The sequence below is a fragment of the Podarcis gaigeae genome (assembly GCF_964106915.1).
Source record: "Podarcis gaigeae genome assembly, chromosome: 2".
Classification (NCBI taxonomy): Eukaryota; Metazoa; Chordata; class Lepidosauria; order Squamata; family Lacertidae; genus Podarcis; species Podarcis gaigeae.
The window spans coordinates 90,160,901-90,185,588 of record NC_139679.1 but is presented as its reverse complement, the minus strand read 5'-3'; the positions used below and the strand labels follow the sequence as shown (position 1 = coordinate 90,185,588).

Below are 24,688 nucleotides of genomic sequence, written 5' to 3'. Positions count from 1 at the left end.
AGAGTTATGCCTGCGATCCAGATCATAGCTAATAAAAAGGAAGCCTCATCCTTTTTTGTGGTAGCAACTGTATTCCCTAGTGTCAACACAGTTCTTCCTTTGATGAAAGAATGTGTTACCTGCTTCGCTGTTATATAGTTCCTTAAATTTAATTCTACACTGTTTTAGAAACTGATAAATAAGCACAAGCTCAGATATTCTTTTCTCCTGCAACAAATGCATGAGGTAACCAGTAGTATCCAGCTAAATTCATTCTAGTCTCCTAGCTCTTTCCCCTGATTACAATCTTTCCACTAACCCTCTTATTGGCATATTTTATTTTATTTCTTTACAAAGCTCTGTAGCTTTGCCAACACAGAATCTTCCAATAAGTTGCCAGATAGGCTTTTAACATTCTGTAATAAAGGCATTTATTAGGTATATCAGATAGCATAAAGTAAGATTTGAAGCAGTCTAATTCAAAGCATGAAACTCGTTTTAATGTAAAGTTGTTATGTTAACTCCAGCATCTTGATTTTCAGCTGTTTTTTCACTGTGTTTCTTGGTTTTCTGAAAGGTCAACAGGGCAGTAGTTAATATAAAAAGCTGTTAATGTAAAATGATTTTCAAGGCTCTACCTGTTAAAAGAGCAAATAATATATGAATGAAGGTAGACATGAGAAGCTATATATAAAGTACATAAAGTGTTAACTCCATGGGATCAATGAAATCTGTTCTTAGTTATGGGGGTTTCCCCAACCCACTGGGACAGATAGAGACAAGCACATAGGAAGTCTTGTTGCATCAGGAGAAGTTATTGCATTAATGGGTGACTTCATTGATAGAACACTTTGTCTTTTAGCAGGAGTGATACCCTACAGGGATGCCAACAGGATTTCCTGAGCCTTATGCTTTGTTTAGATTGGGTCCCCTACACCACCACCACTTCCAATCTGGAACATAAAAATAGGTTTGTTTTCCATTGTGATGGATAACAGCTGGAGTTCATTTTGCCACAAAGATTACAAGTCCCATACATTCAAAATATGATTAAATCATGACATGGGTTTGAAAATGCACAAGATTTACAAATAAAAAACATGGTGCCCTTCTCGTTAATCTGAATGCATAATCCTAAAATATTTGTGTGTACAGTCCTCCTATCTAAGCATATTTACTTGGAAGCACTTGTTTAAGAGGAATATTCTCTAGTAACTATTTAGGATTGTTGGTGTACAACCAGATCCTAAGCATAATTTACTCACGCAAGTTCTGTTTGTTCCCATGTAGATGTGCATTTGTGTGCAGCCTTAATTTCTGATGACTTTGGCTAGAAACAGCTGAGGTATTTATCAAGTAGATTGAAAGGAACCTACAGCTTATACAAAAGCAGGAATGCATTGAGTTGCCTTTGCAGCTGATGTCATTGTTTTATCACTGCATGGACTGATATAGTTAGGGGAGGATATTGGAAATGTGTTATACGGGGTATATTATTATTATTATTATTATTATTATTATTATTATTATTATTATTATAGTTGATCTCCAAATACCTTGTGGATTGAATTTGGGTAAAAACCCTGGTTCCTTGAATGAGGAAATGTTACCTTTATTGCCTTCAACAAGTATGTCTTCCAGAAGCTTCTCCAGAATTGGGCCATAGTCTTTGTACTGATCTTCTGATATTTTCATGCCAATTTCAAAGGGAACAGTGAACTAAGGAAAGTTGCAGGACGTTAAGGTTAGACTTTATTACTGCTATTTGTTATTACCATATACCCACACAACTCAGGGCAGTTCACAACATAAAAACACAATATAAAACCATCCCAGACTATTACACTTTGTAGGCAATATTTATAGAACTAAATACTTGTTTTCTATATCCGCTATTAAAACCTAAAATAGCCAAAGAACTAGTTGGCCTCCGAAAAACCAGGCAAGAGCATTCATATCCAAATTACAAAGTGCTCACCAGGTAGCTTGGTCATTAACCATTTTTCAGAATCTGTGTGTACAAATGATTTCCACGAAGGACTGGCCCAAAACATTTTGCTGCCTGAGGCAGGGGACAAGATGAAAAGATGACTGGACTGACAACTGAATCTTATTTCAACACTAATGAAGGGATAACATCCTCTACTGAACCTCTGTCTTTCAACAGAAAGGGTTCAGGGGTTATGAAGAACAGCCATGGGAGTGCTGTTGTGCCCTGCCAGCACCTGCTGCCTGTGGCAGTTGCCTCACTTTGCCTAATGGGAGGACTGGACCTACTTCCAGAAGAAAGGGCCTAGTTTCCATTCTTTGTAATTTGTTACATTTGGAGCTTTGTGGTCAATATGGAAGGGTTAAGAACTGTGTGGGAAGTTGCCACATAGGAGCTTCCATTTCAGAAACCAGTCTGAAACAACCTCATCTGCAGTGCACAAGTCATTTCTGCAGACATAGCGCCTTACTCCTGCATGACTTTGTTGTGTTTCTGGTGCAAGAGAGACTGGAAATCCCTATTTTACCTGTGGTGGCCCTGCGATACTGTCACAATGTTCTGGGAACAGGCATTTGACACTATCCTGGACATTGTATGACAAGACTGTATAGACAGACCAGACCCTGCTCTATTTCGTCAGTATATACAGAGAGCCACAGAAATAGTTTGTCCATGCCACAAGGACATTATTTTGTTTCAGACGCAGCAAGAATGCAAAGCAGCTAGTTATCAGCAAAGCTTATCCAATTCTTCTGTTTGTGCCTTCTTCTCTCAAGGTTATTGAAAAACCTAAAGACCAAATTAGGTGGTAAAGAATGTCCCGTTTTCATACACAGAGAGTAGTTTCTGGGTCCTGTCCTTCATTATCTCATTCTTGTTGCAAATAAGAATCCTGTTCAGTGGCTAGATACTAAATACTAAAAAGACTTCAGTTACAACCCCTAGGTGCCTTGTAAGCAAATGAAAAATACAAGTTTTAAAAGTGAGTAGAAAGAGGCAAGAGATCCAAGACCCAACATAGAAGATTCAAGGTTCGGGCCCTTTGGATTACCCATACTGTAATCATATCCCTGTGCATGGGGTTATCTGTATATGCACTGATCTCTGGCTGGAGTATGATTTTGGGCACTGGCTATTTGTACATGAAAATGCTATGTCTTAAATTATGGGGGTTTCCCCCCTTTTGTTAAGATACGATGTACATCAGTAAAATGTTTTGGGAGGAGGGGAAATATTTTACTCTTAATTTGCGTGGTACAAGTTGATTTGGGGCAGCAGGGGTGGGGAGTAGCAGACCCTCCATGTCCCATTTTCCAGGGACCATCCCAGTATCTGATTTGACCCCACCTTTCCTTAGGATGTCCCTATTTTCATGGGAGAAATGTTGGAGGGTATGGAATTATCTGACCCCCAAGCTGTCTGATGGCAATCCTGTACAGGGAAGGTTTTTTATGTTTAATGTTTTATTATGTTTTTATATATGTTGGAAGCTGCTCAGAGTGGCTGGGGCAACCTAGTAAGATGTGTGGAGGATAAATAGTAAAATTACCATTATGAATAGGACGTCCCTATTTTTATTGGAGGGTATGGAGTATTTACCTTTATTTCTTTTTCATTGCTGTCTCTCTCAGTCTCACTTCCATGAACATCCAAAAATGTTTCTGCATCTCGGCGATGGAACTTTGTTGTTGGTTTTGGGGAGACTTTTCGCTGCTAAAAACAAATCACATGCAAACCCAATAGGCAAATGATTAACTGTCCAGGATGAAACACCTTTTGATAAAGTATCAGTGTGGGGCCGTAGCGATGTGTTCAGCATTTACCTGAGTTTTTGGTTGTTCGGGACTTAAAAAACTGGAACCGGCTGTGGTGGTCTCCGTCCAGAGAGAGCAGATAAGAAGCATTCCTACCACCATGTTTCTGCTAAACATGGTTGTCTTTAAAAGATGCCTGTGATTCAAGCTGTATCGACCTGCAACACAAAGAAAACTGGTGCATTCTAAAATAAACTATTTGTTTTAAACTCAATAGGCGAATCACATGAACTGCTAAAGTTTTAATTAGGCCATCATTTAATAACATTTGGCACGTAGAGCTAGGATCCCCATACATTAATGAACGCGGTATATAATGTTTTTAAGAATGTAAAACAATGCTAAGCAAGAGGTAGAAAAATGTCTTACCCAATACTTCCTGCTCGTATGAATTCATGGAGAGCAGTGTTGAAAGCCTTTAAATAGTCATCAGTGATGTTTGCTTTGCGTACATACGTAATACCTTTCAGTCCAAGTAGTATTAGGCATTCCTTGGAAACACATTTCAATTAAGTTAAACAGTAAACGTAAGGAGATACGTATGATGCATTAGCTTAAAGAAACTAATGTGCTTTTTTGGGAAAAATCTGTTTGATTTGTCTAAGAATTTTTATATTGCAAGGGTAAAATAATAAGATACAGCTAGCACAAATACACATGCACACGCACGCACGCACACACGTACACAAACACACAGTGTTTTTTTCCTGGGGGGATGCAGACCCCTAAACATTTTGTGAATCTCAATTTGAACTATAAAATCACTATAGTGATTTTCTTGAGTCAAAATGAGAGTACCGTGGTACCTCAGGTTAAGAACTTAATTCGTTCCAGAGGTCCGTTCTTAACCTGAAACTGTTCTTAACCGGAAGCACCACTTTAGCTAATGGGGCTTCCTGCTGCCGCCACACGATTTCTGTTCTCATCCTGAAGCAAAGTTCTTAACCCGAGGTACTATTTCTGGGTTAGCGGAGTCTGTAACCTGAAGCATCTGTAACCCGAGGTACCACTGTACCCCTAAACAATTTTAAAGGAAAAAAGCAGTGTGTGTGTGTGTGTGTGTGTGTGTGTGTGTGTGTGTGTGAGAGAGAGAGAGAGAGAGAGAGAGAGAGAGAGAGAATGAATTCCTGGATGGCAAGATCCAAGTTTGAGACAAGTACTATTCTTTGGTGAGAGAACTCCAGTGCAGATTTTAAAGCCACAAAACAAAACGTGGAAATATAGGCAGTTAGACCTTTAAAATATGCCCCTCTGAGTTCCAAAATGTCCCCTTAAAAAGAAGTCTCACTCTTACCCCAGCATATGTAAAAGACCACACATTTGGCAAAAAATGGTTTACTTACAAACTATCCAAAGATCAGATTCAGAAAAATTGCACAGGCAATAAAACTTGCTTGGTTGCAAAGTGGTAAAAGTTCCTAAATGATTGATATAGGAACACCAGAATGGCTGGTAAGAGCCATGCAGTTGAGCTGCAGCAACCTGCTCAAACCTCTTCACATGCTGAGCTTCTCAGGTAGACTGGGGAGAAACAATAGGCTTGATTACCTATTTCCTCCCAAGGTAAGGGAAGTGATATAGCTAAGCCTGGCATGACATCTTACTCTGGTATTAACCTTTAAATGCATTAATTAGATTTTAGCAGGTTAGTTATATGAGACTTGTTACCCCACAGATATCCTCATAAATGGAAAGTTCCACACACAAACATGATGCAAATTAATTCCTCACTCTTTGTTCGCAATGCCCTTCTTCCTGAACTTGCAGCACTGGTTGATGGCTTCTGAAAATCCAGTTTTGGGGAAATATGCTAGAGATCCTCTGAGATCATTATCTGTTGAGCCAGAGCAAGCCTTAGTCTGGTTCCTTCTCATTTCTCCCTGCCTCCCCTCCTGCTGCTCCTTTTGTGCATTGCTCTTCAACAGGTGGACAAGGACCCACTTCACAATGTGATCCAAGGTTGTTCACAACAGTCAGCTGCACTTGTTGTTGTTGTTTAGTTGTTTAGTCGTGTCCGACTCTTCGTGACCCCATGGACCAGAGCATGCCAGGCACTTCTGTCTTCCACTGCCTCCCGCAGTTTGGTCAAACTCATGTTTGTAGCTTTGAGAACACTGTCCAACCATCTCGTCCTCTGTTGTCCCCTTCTCCTTGTGCCCTCAATCTTTCCCAACATCAGGGTCTTTTCCAGGGAGTCTTCTCTTCTCATGAGGTGGCCCAAGTATTGGAGCCTCAGCTTCAGGATCTGTCCTTCCAGTGAGCACTCAGGGCTGATTTCCTTAAGAATGGATAGGTTTGATCTTCTTCAGTCCATGGGACTCTCAAGAGTCTCCTCCAGCACCATAACCCAAAAGCATAAATTCTTCAGCGATCAGCCTTCTTTATGGTCCAGCTCTCACTTCCATACATCACTACTGGGAAAACCATGGCCTTAACTATACGGACCTTTGTTGGCAAGGTGATGTCTCTGCTTTTTAAGATGCTGTCTAGGTTTACCATTGCCTTTCTCCCAAGGAGCAGGCGTCTTTTAATTTCGTGACTGCTGTCACCATCTGCACCATCTGTCAGCTGCACTAAAACTATACAAATATATGGTCTGATTAAGAATTGGGTTCCCAAATGCAAAGTTTGGGTTGAAGGTGGATCTCAAGTCTGAAAAAGTTGGAGGCTACTTCACTAGAGTGGTGGGTGGTATGGGAAGGGACTGTTGATCTAGCAGCAATCAGAATCATCATGGTGTGTAGGAGTGTAGTGTACCCTCTCTACCTGCTGGTTCTTACCTCCCAAATCTTAAATGGTATGAGGCCAGGATATTTGAAAGCACCACCTCTTCCCATAGAATCCTGCCTGTCCATTAGGGCCTTGCTCTGCATCTAATCTCATTCAGAGCTACAGCTGCATGCGCCATGAGACTGGCGTCACATCCACACCATGCATCTAAAGTACAGTACACTTTATACCACTTTAAGGCACAACTTGCCTCAAAGAATCGTGGGAACTGTAGTTTGTTAACAAAGGCCTTAACAAACTACAGTTCCCAGGGTTATTTTGGAGAAGCCGTGACTTTTCTGTTGCCACAACCAATTCTCACCCTAGAGAAGTTCATTTGGGCCTTACGCTTTTAAGCCTTTGACATGCTGTTACGACTTTCAAAAAGATCACCTAGCTTTTAGTTTTAAGATTTCCCCCCTCCTTGCAAATGATGTTGGTTTTATTTTGTTGCCATTTTTTAGTTGCAGTGCTTTTGTGAACTGCTTTGAAGGGAGGAATATCTATTTAGCTATATGACAAAAATATATATTTTTTTTAGCTAGAGAACATGTTTTTTGGTTCTGTGGGAAACTTAAAATTCTACATATTCCTCTTTTGTTTTCCTGTTTGTGTGATAGTTTCAATATGGTTAAATTGATCCAAACTACTCAAAAAGCAGTTTTTGGCTTTTCCCAGTTACTTCTTATAGTTTGGCTGTGATCCTATGCTTAATTGTTGGCAGTGAATTCTTTTGAACTGAAGGATAAGTAGGATTGCAAATCATGCTATCAACAGAAGGCAATAAATCATTTTTCATGCAGCAGAATGCTCTAGTAAAGACCCTTAATGTACCCAGTATATTACCTAGCAAAGTGCCTAATATGTTCCACAGCACCATAGGTGGGTTTTTAAAATTTAACCTGAGGGTACAACCACAACACTGGCAAATATGCCTCCCTCTTTAGGGAGGGAAGTTTGTACTTTTGCCAGCATTCCATTTTTCACACCTTTAAAAAAAACCAGAGCCATATGGCTTGGGTGATGAGATTCTGAGCTAGTGATGGAAACTGTAGACAGAAAGGTAACAAGTAAACCTGACCTTTTGTGAAGGTTTTGCTATGAAAACAAAGCATTCGCTTTGGGCTGGGTTTCAGGGGCAAGAGGACAACATTTATCAGCTGAAAGCATCTCTCTTTACTACGGCACTGACATAATAGCTTGAGCTATAAGTGTTCTCGGAAATACTGGCCTTATATTTATTCCCCCAGTGAAACAGAATGTTACAGTTGTTAAGTGTTTAAGCTAACATCTATAAAGGGAGAAAACTACTCAAATCTGAGATACGTACAAATAATGCTTACAGCAAATTTAGCAGCGGCTTTGGCATTCCCTTTTCGGAGGCCCCCACTGAGCCAGCTCTTTGGTGATCTTCCACCAGCCAATGAAGGTCATCTGAATTTAGACAGGCCAGTCTGCCAGGGTGGTTTGTAGTCTCAAAACATCTGGAGGGCCGAGGTTGAGGAAGCCTGATATAAGCCATGGGTAGGCAGACTAAGGCCCGGCGGCCAGATCCGGCCCAATTGCCTTCTAATCCAGCCCATGGACGGTCCAGGAATCAGCGTGTTTTTACATGAGTAAAATGAATAAAATGTGTGTTTTTATTTAAAATGCATCTCTGGGTTATTTGTGGGGCATAGGAATTCGTTCTTTTTTTCCCTTCTTCAAAATATAGTCCGGCCCCCCACAAGGTCTGAGGGACAGTGGACTGGCCCCCTACCGAAAAATTTGCTGACCCCTGATATAAGCCATGCATCCTTGCCATGGGGGACCACTAACAGCGACTCCCCTGAAGTCCTCAGTGATCAGACAGGGCTATAATGAATCAGACAGTCCTTGAGGTATCCTGCACCCAAGTTGTCAAAGGCCTTGTAAATTAACACAAGAGCCCTGAACCTGGCCTGGTATGCAGCCAGTGCAAGCTTTTAAGTGCCTCAGTTATGTGCTGGTGATATTGCCTGTCCCCATCAGCAATCTATCCATAGCTTTTTGCACCAGGTAGAGCCTTCATACTACCGTACTTTTCCATCTATAAGACACCCCCATGTATAAGACGCCCCCTATTTTGGGAGACTCAAATTTAAGAAAATGGGGGGAGATGGCACACAGTTGTTGAGCTTTTTTGGGGGGGGATTGCTAAAAATCGCTCACCCGCACACATCTCAAAATCCACCTCCTGTCTGTCCCATCACCAGTAGAAGCTGTCAATCACCCACCCAACTGCTGGAGCGTTGGCCAATCAACACCACCCATTGATGCACCAACCAATAACACACACAATAGTTGCTGACAGCCGCGGCAGCAACCAAGCAAACGTCCACCCTATGCACTACTCATGTATAAGATGACCCCCACTTTTTAGAATGATTTTTAAAGGGGGGAAAACATAGTCTTATACACAGGAAAGTACGGTAGTTCAACCCTGTGCTGACACAGGAAATTCGCCCCTACAACTGACAGGCAGAAACTCACCCCGTGTTTAAATTTGTTGCTTCAGGTCCTACCCTCTGGAGCATCAGAAAAAAATGGCTCCAACATCTTTATGATAGATTGTCATCATATCACATCTGAATAATCTCTTCTATGGTGAAAAGTTGAAGGAGTTGGAGGAGTTGCTCTCCAGACTCCTCACCTTCATTTGGCTTCCTTCTCTGTACACATTCCAGATTGTTGATACCCTTCTAAAACTCCAGACACATTACTGCACATGATATCTGACCGAAGCAGAATAGGAGACTGAAAAGAACTAGCCTGCTTGAAAGACAATAGACTTAAGAAATGATTGTTGTCCTCATATCTGGCTCTTAATACTTTTGACTTGGTCAGATTTTACTGCTGCCCCATTTCCTTCCCTGTCACACAAGCAGATTTTGCTCTTCTTTAGCTCTTGCTGTTTTCACTCTACTTGTTTATGAAGTAACCTTTGGACAAAATGAAAAGCAAGCTTTGGACCAATAACTTGATGATACATATTTACAGGGGGAGAAAATATATAAAATAACCTCTGTAAAAAGTAGCCTTCTTTCCAAACAGTTGAGATTGTTTTGATCAGACTTTATTTTTTCTTTTAAACAAAAAGAGGTTCACAAAGTGGCTTAGAGTTTATTAGCTTGATAATATTTTGGAGGTCAATTTCACAAGTACTTGCAACTAATAGAAGGGCAAACTGTAGAACAAAAGCAACTTTGAATTTCTGGTAATCCTTCTCCATGTTTAAAAGGCAGTCTCCATCTCTCTTGCTTAAGTTCAAATTCTGTATTAGGTATCTGATGCAGAGTTTCTTTCTTTTTGTTGAAAGAGAAAACATTACCAGGCTTTAAATGATAAGAAGACTGTAGAAAATATAACAAGTCATTCTGAAAGAGAGATATTGATCCATAGAAACTTTTCCTCTCCTCCTAATGGAGAGGAGTTAATGGAAGGCTTATCAAGAGTTTCCCAGCAAATTAATGAAGAAAATGAAGTGATGCTTAAAAGAAAAAAATCTCACTGCAACTGAGCAATACCTTTTGATGTACAGTTTGCCTTGAATTTTACCAAGTGTCAATTAAGGCAAAATGCTATGGTATGTATAGCTTTCCTGAAACGATAGCTTTGCTTGTGCCAGATCAAATAAATTTGGTTTAATAAGAAAAGTAGTAAAAATCATGTCTATTTCCTTGCATTGATAATTTGGGATTGATGTTAACCCATTTGTCACTGTTCATTCTGTTGCCCTTCTGTAATAGCAGATACTGCTCCCTGGCCCTTATTAACATCGCTGATGCATGCCCACTGTCCATCTACAGATTCTTTCCATAAAGTTACCTGTAAAAGATCAGAAGAAGAGTGTTTAGTTCTTGCCCAGGTTTTAGAATCCACTGCACTTGGCAACATGAGTTTATTCTGAGAATTTCCCCTTGCCAATAGTTGCCAGTCATTCCATATTTGAGGCAGCACAGTATTCCCACTCCAAACAGATTCAATTAAATTCACACAAGGCAAGCTAATGTTTAAATTTAACTTCTTCCAACATTGCTAAAGTCAATACAACTTAGTGAAAATATGGTTAACTGATGTCTGTTTTTAACTTTTAAAAAAGTTATTAAACTTCTAGAAAAAGTAGATTCCTCCCCCCCCCCCCCTGCTAGAACCTAGGAAGATATAGGCCTGGTTTAGACATGATGATCTTGGTATAATAAGCCTTATCTTAGTAAATCAAGAGGAAACCTTGGGTTTGTGCACTCTCTTCCTCTGTTTCTCACATTGAGGTGCAAGACTTGCAGCCTTTTGTTAATTTAGTTTCCCTATATATCCAAATTGGGAAGCTGGTTTATTCTCTGACTACAAATAAGGATCAGAACTGAAAAAATTGGATCTCATGAGCATAAAAACTAGTTAGACTGATGCCTGCATATGGCCATGTGACTGAAAGTATAAGAATAAAATGCTTTACACTCACTTTATTATCTCCTCCAGACACTGCAAGAATATTTGCAGTAATGGACCAGCTAACATGCCAGACTACGTCATTGAACTTGTGTAGCAATTTTGGTGACCATGAATTTCCAGAGGGATCATCACACATCCAGATAAAAACTCTGCCATCCTAGAAAAACAACAAGCAAAGTTGTAAGGACAAGGGCAAGCTCACATTCAGCACTAAATACAGCAAGGCCTCCTTATCAAGGGCATCTTATTTTCAGAACCACTTAGGCAGCATCCCAAGGGCATGTGGCTGCACCATTTAGAAGCCCGTAATTGTTGGCCCCTAAAAATACTGTATACATTTCCAACAAGCAAGTTTACAGACATTAGCATATTGACACAGGTCAGAGGTGAGAAACTTGTGGTATAATAATATATAGAGGGTACAATTCCCATCATTCCTGACCGTTGGCCCTACTGGCAGGGGTTGGTGGGAGTTGGTGTCAAACAACATCTGGAGGGCAAAGTTCCCCATCCCTGGATAGGTTTTACATGGATTATATTGCTTCAAACTTTTGTGGAAAACTGCTGGCATGGCAGTTGAAAAAAAGACAGAAGCTGAACACGGTTACTAACCTCGAGATTGAAGGGAGAAATATCCAGAATCCGGTGGAGATTAGAAAGTGCTTCCAGAGATACTTCAAACAACTTTATACACAGGGGCCGCAGAAAGAGACCGATATAGACCAATTTTTAAGAACTAATGGATTACAAAAACTATCTCAAGAAAACAAGACAATATTGAACTATAAGATAACAGAACAGGAGACTGAAGGTGCCATCCAGAACATGCAATTGGGCAAGTCTCCAGGGCCGGACGAGTTAACCTCCAAGTATTATAAGACTTTGAAAGACTATTTAATTCAACCATTGAAGGAGGTGTGCAACGAGATTATGGAGGGGAAGAAGGCACCGGAGTCGTGGAAAGAAGCTTTCATCACACTCATACCAAAATCCGAAGCTGAAAAGGCACAACTTAAGAACTACCGTCCCATATCCCTTTTAAATGTGGATTATAATTTTTTTTGCAGATATTTTAGCCAACAGATTGAAAAGAGTGTTAAATGAAGTAATACATAAAGATCAGGCAGGCTTTCTCCCAGGTAGACATTTGTCTGATAACACAAGGAACATTATTGACATATTGGAGCTATTGCAAACAAACACTAATACAAAAGCAGTGTTAATTTTTATTGATGCGGAGAAGGCCTTTGATAATATTTCTTGGAGTTTTATGAAGAAAAATCTTAAGGGAATGGGTGTGGGACGAGGGTTTGAAAATAGTTTAGAAGCAATCTATTCAGAACAAAAGGCAAAATTGATAGTTAATAATGTGGTGTCAGAAGAGATTAAAATTGAAAAAGGAACACGACAGGGTTGCCCTATCTCTCCATTGCTATTTATCTCGGTCCTGGAAGTGCTCTTGAATATGATTAGGAAGGACCAGTTGATCAAAGGAATTCAGGTCGGAGCTAAACAATATAAACTTAAAGCCTTTACAGATGACCTGGTTTTGACGTTACAGGAGCCAGAATCTAGTACGAAAAGAGTTTTAGAACTGATTCAGGAATTTGGTCATGTGGCAGGATTTAAACTAAATAAGCAGAACACTAAAGTATTGGAGAAAAATATGACGTTAATGGAAATAGAAAGGTTTCAGAAAGAGACAGATTTAAATGTGGTGAAGAAAGTGAAATACCTAGGGATAAACATGACAGCCAAAAATCTGAATCTATTTAAAGATAATTATGAAAAATGCTGGTCAGAGATTAAAAAAGATTTAGAAATCTGGTCAAAATTGAAGCTCTCCTTGTTGGGTCGAATTGCTGCTATAAAGATGAATGTATTGCCAAAAATGTTGTTTTTGTTTCAAACCTTGCAGATTGTGGACAGGATGGACTGTTTCAAGAGGTGGCAGAGAGACATTTCTAAGTTTGTCTGGCAGGGCAAAAAGCCCAGAATAAAATTTAAAATATTGACTGATGCTAAGGAAAGAGGGGGGTTTGCCCTGCCGGACATGAAGCTATATTATGAATCAGCAGCATTCTGCTGGATGAAAGACTGGCTACTTCTTGAAAACACTGACATTCTAGATTTGGAAGGGTTTAACAATGCGTTCGGGTGGCATGCATATTTGTGGTATGACAAGGTTAGAGCTCATAAAGCATTCAAGAACCATATTGTCAGGAAAGCAGTTTTTAATGTCTGGACAAGATACAAAGATTTGTTGGAAAATAAGACCCCAAGGTGGTTGTCACCTATGGAAGCTAAGGCTCTGAAAAGACTCAATATGGAGGCCAAATGGCCGAAATACTGGGAGGTATTAGAACAAAATGGAGACACATGGAGATTGCAGAGTTTTGAGAAATTAAAAGATAAAGTGCGAGATTGGCTACACTATCACCAAATTAGAGAGGTTTTTAATATGGATAAAAAAAATAGGTTTCCAGGTGGAAAAATTGAAATTAGAAACGGAATTGTTAGAACCTAAGACCAAGGCACTTTCAAGAATGTACAACTTGCTGTTAAAGTGGAATACTCAGGATGAAACGGTCAAATCAGCTATGATTAAGTGGGCACAAGACATCGGTTATAACATTATGTTTGCTGACTGGGAACGGTTATGGACCACTGGTGTGAAATTCACGGCATGTAATGCCTTGAAAGAAAATATTATGAAAATGATTTATAGGTGGTACATGACACCAGTCAAGCTTGCAAAAATATACCATTTGCCTGACAATAAATGTTGGAAATGTAAGGAAACTGAGGGAACATTCTTTCACCTGTGGTGGACGTGCCCAAAGGTTAAGGCTTTCTGGGAAATGATCTATAATGAACTGAAAAAGGTATTTAAGTATACCTTTCTTAAGAAACCAGAGGCCTTTCTTTTGGGCATTGTCGGCCAGATGGTGCTAAAGAAGGACAGAACTCTTTTTATGTATGCAACAACAGCAGCAAGAATACTCATCGCAAAGTACTGGAAGACACAAGATTTGCCCACCCTGGAAGAATGGCAGATGCAATTGATTGACTACATGGAATTGGCAGAAATGACTGGCAGAATCCGAGATACGGGAGAAGAACAAACGGAAGAAGATTGGAAGAAATTTAAAGACTATCTGCAAAAACACTGCAAACTATTTGAATGTTAAAGTGATGCAGGATATAAAGATAGTGCGGCATTAGTGACATAGTTGAAAGGAATATGTAAAGATGTTTTATGAGCAATAAGTAAAGAAATATAGCAAAATTAATCAATGTTAAAATGATGGGGGATTAGAAGATAAGTGGTCAGTAGCGGAATGGTTAATTTAAAAGAAAATAAGCAATATTAAAATTAATCAAAATAGTGGAAGGATTTGCTGAAAACAAATTAGAAACTGGAATACGGAAAGGGGAGGTGTGAGGAAGTCGGGAAAGTAAGCTACAAGAAATTAAGATTTGAACTTATATAATTTTTTCTGTTTTTGTATGTTTCATATTGTGTTTTGTCTGATATTGTGTTGTTTTGTGTTATGATAAAAATTTGTTGAAACTTTAATAAAAATATTTTTTTAAAAAATATATATTGCTTCAAAGTTTAAGTGTGTACAAGTGAACATGGCAGGCTTACTTTTACTATCACAGTGGATGCTTGGGTTGCAAATGTGATCCGTGCGGGAGGCACGTTCGCAACCTACAGTGCCGCGTCTGTGCACACGCGGGTTGCTATTTGGCGCTTCTGCACATGCGCAACTGCCGAAACCCAGAAGTAACCCATTCTGGTACTTCTGGGTTTCGGCACGTCCATAACCTGAAAAAACGCAACCTGAAGCATCTGTAACTCGAGGTATGACTGTATTAAATAAATAAGTAGCACTGTTAACATGCCAGCTTTCCGTATGCAGGGAGATAGATACGATAGATAGATAGATAGATAGATAGATAGATAGATAGATAGATAGATAGATAGATAGATAGATTTACATGGCACATCAAATATGCATCCCCAAATCTGAAGACTATGTGGTACAGCCCAGAAAGGACTGCGCCACAATGAATTCCTGCAAGCTTGAATCAGTTACCTATTGCGGAGCTACCCAAACTAGCCTGTTGGATGTATATGCCTTGTCAGTAGTGTACAGTGGTACCTCGGGTTAAGTACTTAATTTGTTCCGGAGGTCCGTTCTTAACCTGAAACTGTTTTTAACCTGAAGCACCACTTTAGCTAATGGGGCCTCCTGCTGCTGCTGCGCCGCCGAAGCACAATTTCTGTTCTCATCCTGAAGCAACGTTCTTAATCCGAGGTACTATTTCTAGGTTAGTGGAGTCTGTAACCTGAAGCGTATGTAACCCGAGGTACCACTGTACTGATAAATCAGCAAATGCACTTTTAGATTATGAATTTTATAGATCAGTGATACATCTTTTGCTAGATGAAATAAAGTGAAACTAAAATATATGATTTTTTTAAAAAGTCAGTCAGATCCAGACTCTTTCCACTTGGTGTAGGGCCTGAGATCTAGTGGAGACTCCTGGAGGAGGAAGGATTGGTGAAGTGATTTTTGCTGATCTCCTCTTCTTCCTGAAATCCTCTGCACCACTTTCCACACTACAGTGGTACTTCGGGTTAAGAACTTAATTCGTTTTTGAGGTCTGCTCTTAAGCTGAAACTGTTCTTAACCTGAGGTACCACTTTAGCTAATGGGGCCTCCTGCTGCTGCCGCGCCGCTGCCACGCGATTTCTGTTTTCATCCTGAGGTAAAGTTCTTAACCTGAGGTACTATTTCTGGGTTAGCGGAGTCTGTAACCCGAGGTACCACTGTACTCTGATTTTGGGGAGATACAGGGGAAGGGAAGAATTGGTGAAAACCACCCCTCTCTCTTCCCCAACCCTATCTTCCAAATAACTTTCTATTAGCTGAATTTCACTCATGGAATCTCTGGATCCAACCACAGCTTCTAAGCAGAAGGTGGCGGTCTCAGGAGCTTTCTTTGCCTATACAGTGGTGTCCTGCAAGACGAATGCCTCGCAAGACGGAAAACCCGCTAGACGAAAGGGTTTTCTGTTTTGGAGGTGCTTCGCAAAACGAATTTCCTATGGGCTTGCTTCGCAAGACGAAAATGTCTTGCGAGTTCCTGCGGGGGTTTTTCCTCCCCCCCCTTTTTCCCAAGCCGCTAAGCCGCCTATCAGCTGATCCGCTAAGCCGCTTAACAGCTGATCTGCTAAGCCGCTAATAGCGCTAATCCGCTAATGGGCTTGCTTCGCAAGACGAAAAAACTGCAAGACGAAGAGACTCGCGGAACGGATTCTTTTCGTCTTGCGAGGCACCACTGTAGTAGCTAAATGTTATGTGAAAAGTAACTGTATATAATTTACTCCATTCAATCTCTACCTGTGAGCAGCTGGCAATAGTACTTGTTGGCAAGCCTATGGAGGGGGCCCAGGCTACATCTCTGACCCAGTCACTGTGAGCTTCAAGCTTTTGTTCTTCTTTCCACTGGCCATCTTCTTCTCTGGCAGGATTCGAGGGAGAAAGGTGCAAATTTAGAAAGAGCAAAGCAAAACATCTTCTCATCGTATTTCCCATGCAGAAGCTTATTATAGTGTTGTAATACTGGCTGCCAGTTATCTGGGCCCAATTTAAAGTGTTGGTTTTAACCTATAATGCCTTAAGTGGCTCGGGACCAGAGTAACTCAAGGACTGCCTCTCTCCATATGAACCTGCTCAGACCCTGAGATCATCCTCTGAGGCCCTTTTTCATGTGCTTCCTTCCATGAGAGGTCTGGAGGGTGGCAATGTGAGAACAAGCCCTTTCTACAGGGGCTCCCTGTTCGTGGAATGCTCTCCCCAGGTTTGCGCATTCATTATACACCTTTAGGCACCAGGTGAAAACGTTTTTCTTCAAGCAGGCCTTTGGCTGATTGACATCCCGTGTCCTTTTAAATGTATCATGGGATTTGGGGGGGGGGGGGTTCTTGGTTTGTTTGTATTTAATTACGTATTTTGTGCTCTTTATATAGTAATTTTATGTTGTGAAATGCCCTGAGATCTACGGATGACTATATAAATTTAAATAATAACAGTAATAACAATAAAAAATGCTAACCTTCCACAAAACAAGAGCAAAAACCTAAAGTTGGGACAGCCATTCTGTCAAAGCAACACTACAACACTACAAATAACGGGCTGATCCTATACCCAAGATACATAAATTTCATAAAGCCTTGTTCCGACAACCCACTTCAATGATAACATAAGGGCTTTGTAGGACTTTCTGTTTTAAACAGCAGCTTCCCATGCCATATTTGAAGCTGCCTGTGAATATGGAGGTAATTTTTAAGTCTCTTCAGAAGACAGCTGCTGTTTGAAACTCCAGATAAAGCCATTTGGGCTCTAAGACGTGGATGTGCATGCACAGATGCACACATTGGAATGAAAGTGAGCGAGGTTAGTCAGAAATAAAGCCTTTTAAGCAATTTTAATACCTTGGAAGGAGTGTGGGTGGGGGGAGGTTGAAAAGAGGAAATACAAAGAAAGGTCCGTCATATTGGAAGACTTTAGGTAAATTTGACAGGACAACTTACTTCCAAATCTTGATAAGGTTATCACAGCCGCCTGATGCAAAACGCTTAATGTAGTTTGGTTTTTGGCTTGATGGCGGTTCTATAAGGCTTCCTGGTACAACTGCAGGGGCCCAGCTAACAGCATTGCAGCCAATCTATGCAAGATCACAAATTTATGCAGTTTCTTTCTATTTGTAGCCAAAGCAAGCATCCAAATATTTCTTAACACAACTAACATAATGACAGGATACTTACTGAAGTAGCATACTAAGCATACCCTTTATCATGCTATTCTGAATACATTCACGTTAAACAGAGCAGTACAATTATGTCAAGAAATGAAGGTCCTGAGTCAATGTCATATTATTTGTTTGGACTTATGAAACTGCCTTTCACTGCCAGACGATCTAGACAGCTACTGCCTATTGTACTAGCACCAGCTCTCTGCTTTTTATTTTATTTTAAGGCAGACATATTTTCCAGTCCTGTTACCAGGAGTTTCTTAAATGGAAACATCAGCAACTGAACTTTGGACTGTCTTCTTCCACATATGCACTCTAACCACTGGGGTATGGGCCTTCCCATATGCAAACATATTAGCTATGTTTTTGGACATCTGACATTCCATCAAAGTGGCTTTTCGTTTTATCTTCAGTTCAGTACTACAGAGTAGCAAAACTTTCTGCAACAAAAATGTGATTATTATATATTGATTTACATGCAACTTAATGTTAAAACAGGTTTCTATGCAGTTTACAAAGAATAAAATTGTTGCACAGACATTAAAATAAACATCCATATCTGAAATACACAATAAAAGAATCCCATTAAAATTACTCACTGTATGTGCATTGCTGATTTTTTTCACGTCCCATGTTCCATCACCACTGCAGCTTAGCAGAGAGATGGCCCCATCAGAGCTGCCGCAAGCCAGGATCAATCCAAAGTCTTGTGGTGCCCAACATACGGAATTCACTGCCAGAAAACACAAAAAAATGGTTGAATTATTTATAAAGGCTACTTAAAAGTTGAGGGGAATTCATGTGTACCTTGACCTGAATGGATCTGTCAGCAATGACTGAGGCAATCAGAGCAGAAGCCTAGGCTTGTTAAGTGGATTAAAAGTCTGTCACATTATGCTTAAAGCTTTTGTTTTTAAATAGCAATTAAGTTTTAGGAATTTTAGATGGTACCAAGGTAGATTTCTCTGTGACTGCACTTAAGGCAGTACATAGTTTATTGATACTAGTAATGCTTTACCAAAATTAGTATAATGTAACATCTGGAAATGGGGTTGATAGCAGACAGTTGCATTGTAATAACAGAAAAACACCACAGATGATTTTTTTAGGCTGCATTCCAGGACTAAGAGCCTTTCAAACTGGCTCACAATCAGAATGATAACAAAATGCAATAAAATGCCATTACCATTCCAGTCGGTATGATTTTGTTTCCTAAATAAATTCTTTTACTTTCACTGTCTGTGAAGTTCGGTCTTTAACAGAGCATTACACAGAAAAGGACAACGGACATGCAACAGAAGCTTAATTAAGGAAGACCAGACAAAGATCTGGGACCAGCATGACTGCATGAAGTCTCTAATCAATGCATGAAAATTATAACTGAAGCAACAAAGTACAGTCGTACCTTGGAAGTCAAACGGAATCCGTTCCGGAAGTCCATTTGACTTCCGAAACATTTGAAAACCGAAGCACGGCTTCCAATTGTCTGCAGGAAGCTTCCAAAAGAATGTTCAGAAACTGGAACAGTCACTTCCGGGTTTTGATCGGGAGCCAAAACATTCGAGAACTAAACTGTTTGACTTCCAACGTACGACTGTACTCAGCTAGCTAGCAGGAAGAACAACCAGTACCTGAAGAATCGTGCCCTGTGTATTCATGTGCCTTTTCCCAGGTACCATTCTCCTCCTTCCAGATAATAACCTTCCTGTCATAGGAACAGGAAGCCAGGATGTTTCCATACATGGGATGAGCCCAGGCAACCTGCCAAACAGGGCCTTCGTGTCTACAAAAAAGCAGAAGGAATTGAAGGGGGGGGTATTAGTGCACCAAGACTTTATTATCAAGAGCATTTACAAGCCATTCAGTGTCATGGAAATATTTCCAGTTGTGAATACATATTAACACTAAAATATCAAAGTGATATTTTGTAACCAGAAATTCAGTATCTTTCCATATGTTTTTATTTTTAAAATTTCAGAGTATGTACCTATTAGTACACCTTTTTAAAGGGAAATTTCAGTTACAAAAATAGTCACTGTCTGGGAAACAGGGGCAAGGGATTTGCTGGAAAAATTACCCAAATTAACAACAAATTCCACAGAATTTTCTTCCTCTTTTAAAATCCCTTTCACCTAAATTCTTCTAAAATAAATATTTCAGCTCTCTAGTTCCTCAACCAAGGGTAGTACTCATTATGCCCAATGCCTTTTACTACAGCTCTTGTGCTGTTCATTCTTTCACTCTTTCCTCTGCCCCACCACTATCCTGATGATTGTATGCTGAAATTTCCCTCCCCTTCCTAGAAAATTAGGAATGGGGAACATGAAGCCTGATAGTTGTGTGTAGTCCTTAGATTAATTTTGTACAGTCCTTGGTCTAATTTCATGGGGGCAGATTGAGGGGGAGATTAAAGAGACAGATCAATGGAGGGAGAGGAGAGAACCCTCTTGCATTTGAGCTGACAAGGAGTTCTGGCAAGGAGAGGAAAAATAGGGGGGAGGGAGGCTGAAATTGGTAGAGTGATGGAAGGAGGGGGAGAAAGCCCCCTGTGGGAGTGATCTGTCCCTCCCTCTTAGCAGTGTGCTGGGCACAGTAGAACAGCGAGGGAGAGGAAAGGGGTGTCAGAAAAGGAGTTTGTGCTGGCATGCAGTCCCAATAGATACCTCCAAAGAAATGTGACCCTTGAAAGAAAAAGGTTTTCCCTCCCTCAGACTGTGGTAACTGAAAATTGCAAAATATGTGTAAGTAATTCTGAGGCTTATTTAAGCCAATCATAACTGATACACTTTCGAAGAAGTGTTTTGTTAAACAGCTTTGAAGGAAGACATTATCAAGCAAACTGAAAATTGCACATGTAAACAAAGCACATTAAGTTTCTACCACTCTGCCCCAAAGCCATTAATTGTACCCCTAAGCAGAAGCTGAAAATGGGGAATTTGTCATAGGATTATGTTGTCTTTAATTGACTCACCCTCTTAAGTCAGCTATGAGAATTTGCCCTCCATTCCTTACATCAAATATTTTCACTGATCTGTCTGAGGAACAAGTTGCCAACCGCATGCCATAATAATCCATCTGAGCATCATGCTGAGAAGTAATAAAGAAGTTTTCATGATCATCTATAAATTCTGGATTGATTGATTAATTAATACAACCGGTTTTAAAATCTCAAAAGCAACAAATCCAAATGTGTAAAATGCTGAATATCACAGTGCAGTACGATGAAAAAGTGTGATCACACAGCATTTTCCTGGAAAACCCAAATGCAGCCAATATCGTACCAGACTGAGATAGTGATGACTATCTGGCAAAACGGGGCTAGAGTCTCAAGAAGGCAGAAATTGCCCTGACCACCTCTGCTTCTACTGGGAATAGCTAAAATTTAAGGATGGAGAGTATAAAGCAGTTTAGAATTATTAGGAAGGTCATGTTAACTATATGCCACAATATTATCTGCTATTTTGATACAACACGGCTAAGCTGCAATAATATAGAATAGAACCTGCACCAAATAGTCAACTAAATTAATAGTAGGAGCGGGATTGGAAAGCTACTTACTACTCACTCAGAAAGTTTCCATTATTTACCCTGGATAAAGCTTGTAGCAAGATTGCCATTAACCGCTTTTCACACCAGATGTACACAACACTAAGTCCTCACTGACACAAATGGGAATTATGACAGAGCACAGTTCTGGAATAAATTGCAATGCAGATAATGCCGATGGGTTGTGCCTTCCTTCGTTGCATTTTACCCACTCAGCCATATAGCTCCTACTGCTATAATTTTTTTATTTAAAAAAAGCATTTTCTGCTCATTATGACAGTTTCCAAAAACCATAATGCATTGTATCACCCTCCTCTATATACAACAAAATAATGGTTCTATTAAAAAGGTCACTAAGCAAGACTTTCCCTAAACATAAAATCTAAAGGGAACTTAGCCACAGCATGCTCAACTCACGCCTCTCTCCCTGGATTCAAGCTTGCTATTTCACTTTGCCCCTACCATTCCCACCACTGCTTCCAAGCTCATCTCACAAGTGAAATAGGTGGTCCCTTTAAGTCAGTTGCTTAGGACAAATGTTCTGTCATTTACTTCATTCTTTTAAAATAAAGTTAATCATTACAATTTCTTTCTTTTTTGAGGGGAGATTTTTTTAAAAAAAGCAAATACTTACGATCATGTCCTCATGAGAAGTGTCCACTGTATTAATTACAGACACCTAGTAGGAAAATACACAGCAAGACATTTTAAAATAAATAATAGAGTCTGACCCTAGAGTTTCACTCAATGATTAAAACATGCCATCATCTTTTGCTTCACATTTTTATGTAAGGATTGACTGCATTGTTTTAATGGGTGTCCAAAAAGTTGGAATTGATTTAACCCTCAGGTGACTTTGCAGCATCCCCATGTGTACAATCACTTTCTGAACTCAACAACCTGTGGAACTTCATTGACATCATACCGAGATCAGTAGAGGTAGAATGTGACATAGCAAGTTAAAACTTGCACTTCTGAAAGCTTCCTGCTGCACTGTAAACATATATACATACATATATATATATATATATATATATATATATATATATATATACACCCACACACACATAAGATGAACCCTGCTAGATCAGTCTAAAGGCCTAGCTGATCCAGCTTTCAGTTCTTACAGTGGCCCGTGAGACACCTATGCTGTAATATTCCCACAAGGAGGACATGAGCACAATTGGACTTCCACCAAGATTCTCTGCAACCAATTCAGAGACAAATTGTCTCCGATACTAGAGATTAAATAACTGCCATGACTAGTAAACCCTAATAGCTTTATCCACCACATATTTATAGCACTGGGCTCCATTCACCCCAGCACTACCAACTTTATTTTTTCTTCTTTTTGCAGCCAGGGGTGGGGGGCAGAAAATTGGAGGGGAGGGCTGGATCAGGCCCCACACTTGTGGTAAGTCTCCTGACTTAGATTATTTAAAAGGGAACCAGCCAAAAGCATGGACAATAGATCCTTTAGCAGCTATTGAATATGGCAGTTAAATGGAACTTCCAGCAAATACGTCTGTTAATGTGGGAGCAGGGGGGGTGCACTAAGCACTACTGCCTTCATGTCCTGGCTGTGGGCTTCCTGTTAGAGACAAGATACCAGACCCTTTGGAGCTGACCCAGACTTTGGGTAGGCTTTGTTCTTAACAGGCACCTTATGTTTTTAAAGCGGCGCAGCTACTGCGAAAGTAAACACACGCAAACAAGAAAAGCCAATCCTTCACCAACGTAAAACAGTGTGTGTGTGTGTGTGTGTGTATGTGTCATGCTCACTGACCCCCCCTCCTATGGGAAAACAGGGGTGTAACAAGTACATGAGGGTGTCCCTGCTGGATAATATGTGGCTTGCTCGGGAGATGGGGCTCAGCCCGGGAGTGGGCGACGGCTCTTTCCCCCGAGCCAGCCCCCCCAATCTTATTCTGGGCGGCTTCCAGCAAAAATATTAAAATACAATAATTCACCAAATATTAGAAGCTTCCCCGAAACCCATGTGTGGTGGGTAGCGGTGATGAGGACCCTTTGCAGGCTTGGCATCCCTTGGGAAAAGGCGTGCGAGGATGCCCCGTTACTAAGGGCAACCCCACGTCCAGCACCAGGGAAGCGCGTCCTCCCCACCCCCGCCCAGGGCACCCCCACCCCCTGGGCAAGCCGCGCCGGGGGCTAGGAAGGCCGGGCCCGAAGGGCTCAGCGCGGGAAGCGGGGAAGTGGGCGACGGCCCCTCTTTATCCCTCTCGGAGCGCCCCCTCACCATGGTGACGGCCGGGGCGGAGGGGAGTCTCCAGCTGCACCAGCCGCTCTCTCGCTCTCAGCAGCTCACAGACGTGGCAAACCGCCGCCGAAACGCGCGTTCTACGATGAAGGCCTCCCGGGCGGGGAAAAAACGGTCTTCCTGCTGAGCGCGCAAAGGTTCCGCTTGCCGCTCGTTCCGCCCTCCTTTCCCATCGGCTCCTCACGGGCGGAGGCCGCTCTCCCTTGGCGCCGCCCCTGGCCCTTGGCAGTCTGTTCTCTCTGTTAATTCAGCCACTGGCACCTGCGGGCGCTGTGCTCATGGCGGGTCTCTGGGGAGCCCCGAGTTCAAATTCCACCTCAGCCCCCCCCCCATGCTGCTTCAGGTTGTTCTCGCTCATCTCCCGTTCCAACGTTTGTAAAATTAATAATTGTTTCCTCGTGCTCTCAGTCCGCCCTTTCCCCCCACAAAGGAAATTATACTGGCATTGTTCCTCTCTTCCGCCCAACTCCCTGCGATTTCCCTACGAGGTAGGGCAAGGGTGACTTACTCAAAGTGAGCACAGTGGCTGAAAACAACATTTGAGCCTCCCACCTATAAATACACTTCCCTGGCTCCCAAGGGCAATTGTGACTTGCCTCATAACTGCTGCTAAGAAGCTAAAAATGGGCTATGCATTTGTATACTGGAGTGAATGTATGCAAGAGAAGCTGAAATGGCTTTCGTCTTCACAGTAGAAGATGGAGGATACAACCTCTGTGCCTGAATGAACTTATTCAAGAATGAGAAACTGAGGCAAATAGCACTGCAAGAATTCTAGGACTTTTTGGCAATAGAAAAGCTCTCAAATCTCTGGGTCTGTATGGCATCCACTGGAGATTGCTGATCTTTTTGCCAGAAAATACAGTGGTACCTTGGGTTAAGTACTTAATTCGTTCCAGAGGTCCGTTCTTAACCTGAAACTGTTCTTAACCTGAAGCACCACTTTAGCTAATGGGGCCTCCTGCTGCTGCGCCGCCAGAGCCTGATTTCTGTTCTTATCCTGAAGCAAAGTTC

The 24,688-nt window shown here is 41.0% G+C and overlaps 2 protein-coding genes across 3 annotated transcripts; both read right to left on the bottom strand.

The window, feature by feature from the left end:
* Positions 1-393: 393 nt before the first annotated feature.
* GHRL (ghrelin and obestatin prepropeptide) lies at positions 394-4,247 on the bottom strand. 2 transcript variants are annotated; one of them, XM_083725458.1, is made up of 5 exons: positions 4,153-4,247; positions 3,793-3,941; positions 3,569-3,679; positions 1,590-1,698; positions 394-549 (listed from the first exon to the last, which is right to left on the bottom strand). In XM_083725458.1, exons 1-5 carry the CDS (start codon positions 4,178-4,180, stop codon positions 530-532), a joined length of 417 nt encoding a protein of 138 aa, XP_083581584.1. In that variant the 5' UTR covers positions 4,181-4,247; the 3' UTR covers positions 394-529. The 2 variants fall into 2 exon arrangements, with proteins under 2 accessions (XP_083581584.1, XP_083581583.1); XM_083725457.1 differs by having other exon boundaries at positions 3,569-3,682; positions 4,153-4,246.
* Positions 4,248-9,630: 5,383 nt separating this feature from the next.
* Positions 9,631-24,206, bottom strand: SEC13 (SEC13 homolog, nuclear pore and COPII coat complex component). Its single transcript, XM_083725103.1, has 9 exons — positions 23,654-24,206; positions 22,031-22,075; positions 20,822-20,937; positions 19,482-19,633; positions 18,450-18,583; positions 17,630-17,763; positions 16,437-16,557; positions 11,033-11,179; positions 9,631-10,398 (listed from the first exon to the last, which is right to left on the bottom strand). The coding sequence occupies exons 1-9, from the start codon at positions 23,654-23,656 to the stop codon at positions 10,288-10,290; spliced, it is 963 nt and encodes a 320-aa protein (XP_083581229.1). The 5' UTR covers positions 23,657-24,206; the 3' UTR covers positions 9,631-10,287.
* Between the last annotated feature and the right edge of the window lie 482 nt (positions 24,207-24,688).

Excerpts from the sequence above, each read along its gene's own strand:
- SEC13 (XM_083725103.1), bottom strand. Across the intron at positions 20,938-22,030 it reads CTTCTCATGAGGACATGATC|CATGATGCTCAGATGGATTA; the intron begins GTAAGTATTTGC and ends ATTACTTCTCAG. Across the intron at positions 16,558-17,629 it reads AACCTTATCAAGATTTGGAA|AGAAGAAGATGGCCAGTGGA; the intron begins GTAAGTTGTCCT and ends GAATCCTGCCAG.
- GHRL (XM_083725457.1), bottom strand. The coding sequence starts at position 4,180 with ATGAATTCATACGAGCAGGAAGTATTGG. Across the intron at positions 3,942-4,152 it reads ATACGAGCAGGAAGTATTGG|GTCGATACAGCTTGAATCAC; the intron begins GTAAGACATTTT and ends TTTGTGTTGCAG. Across the intron at positions 550-1,589 it reads ACTTGTTGAAGGCAATAAAG|AAAACCAAGAAACACAGTGA; the intron begins GTAACATTTCCT and ends TTGACCTTTCAG.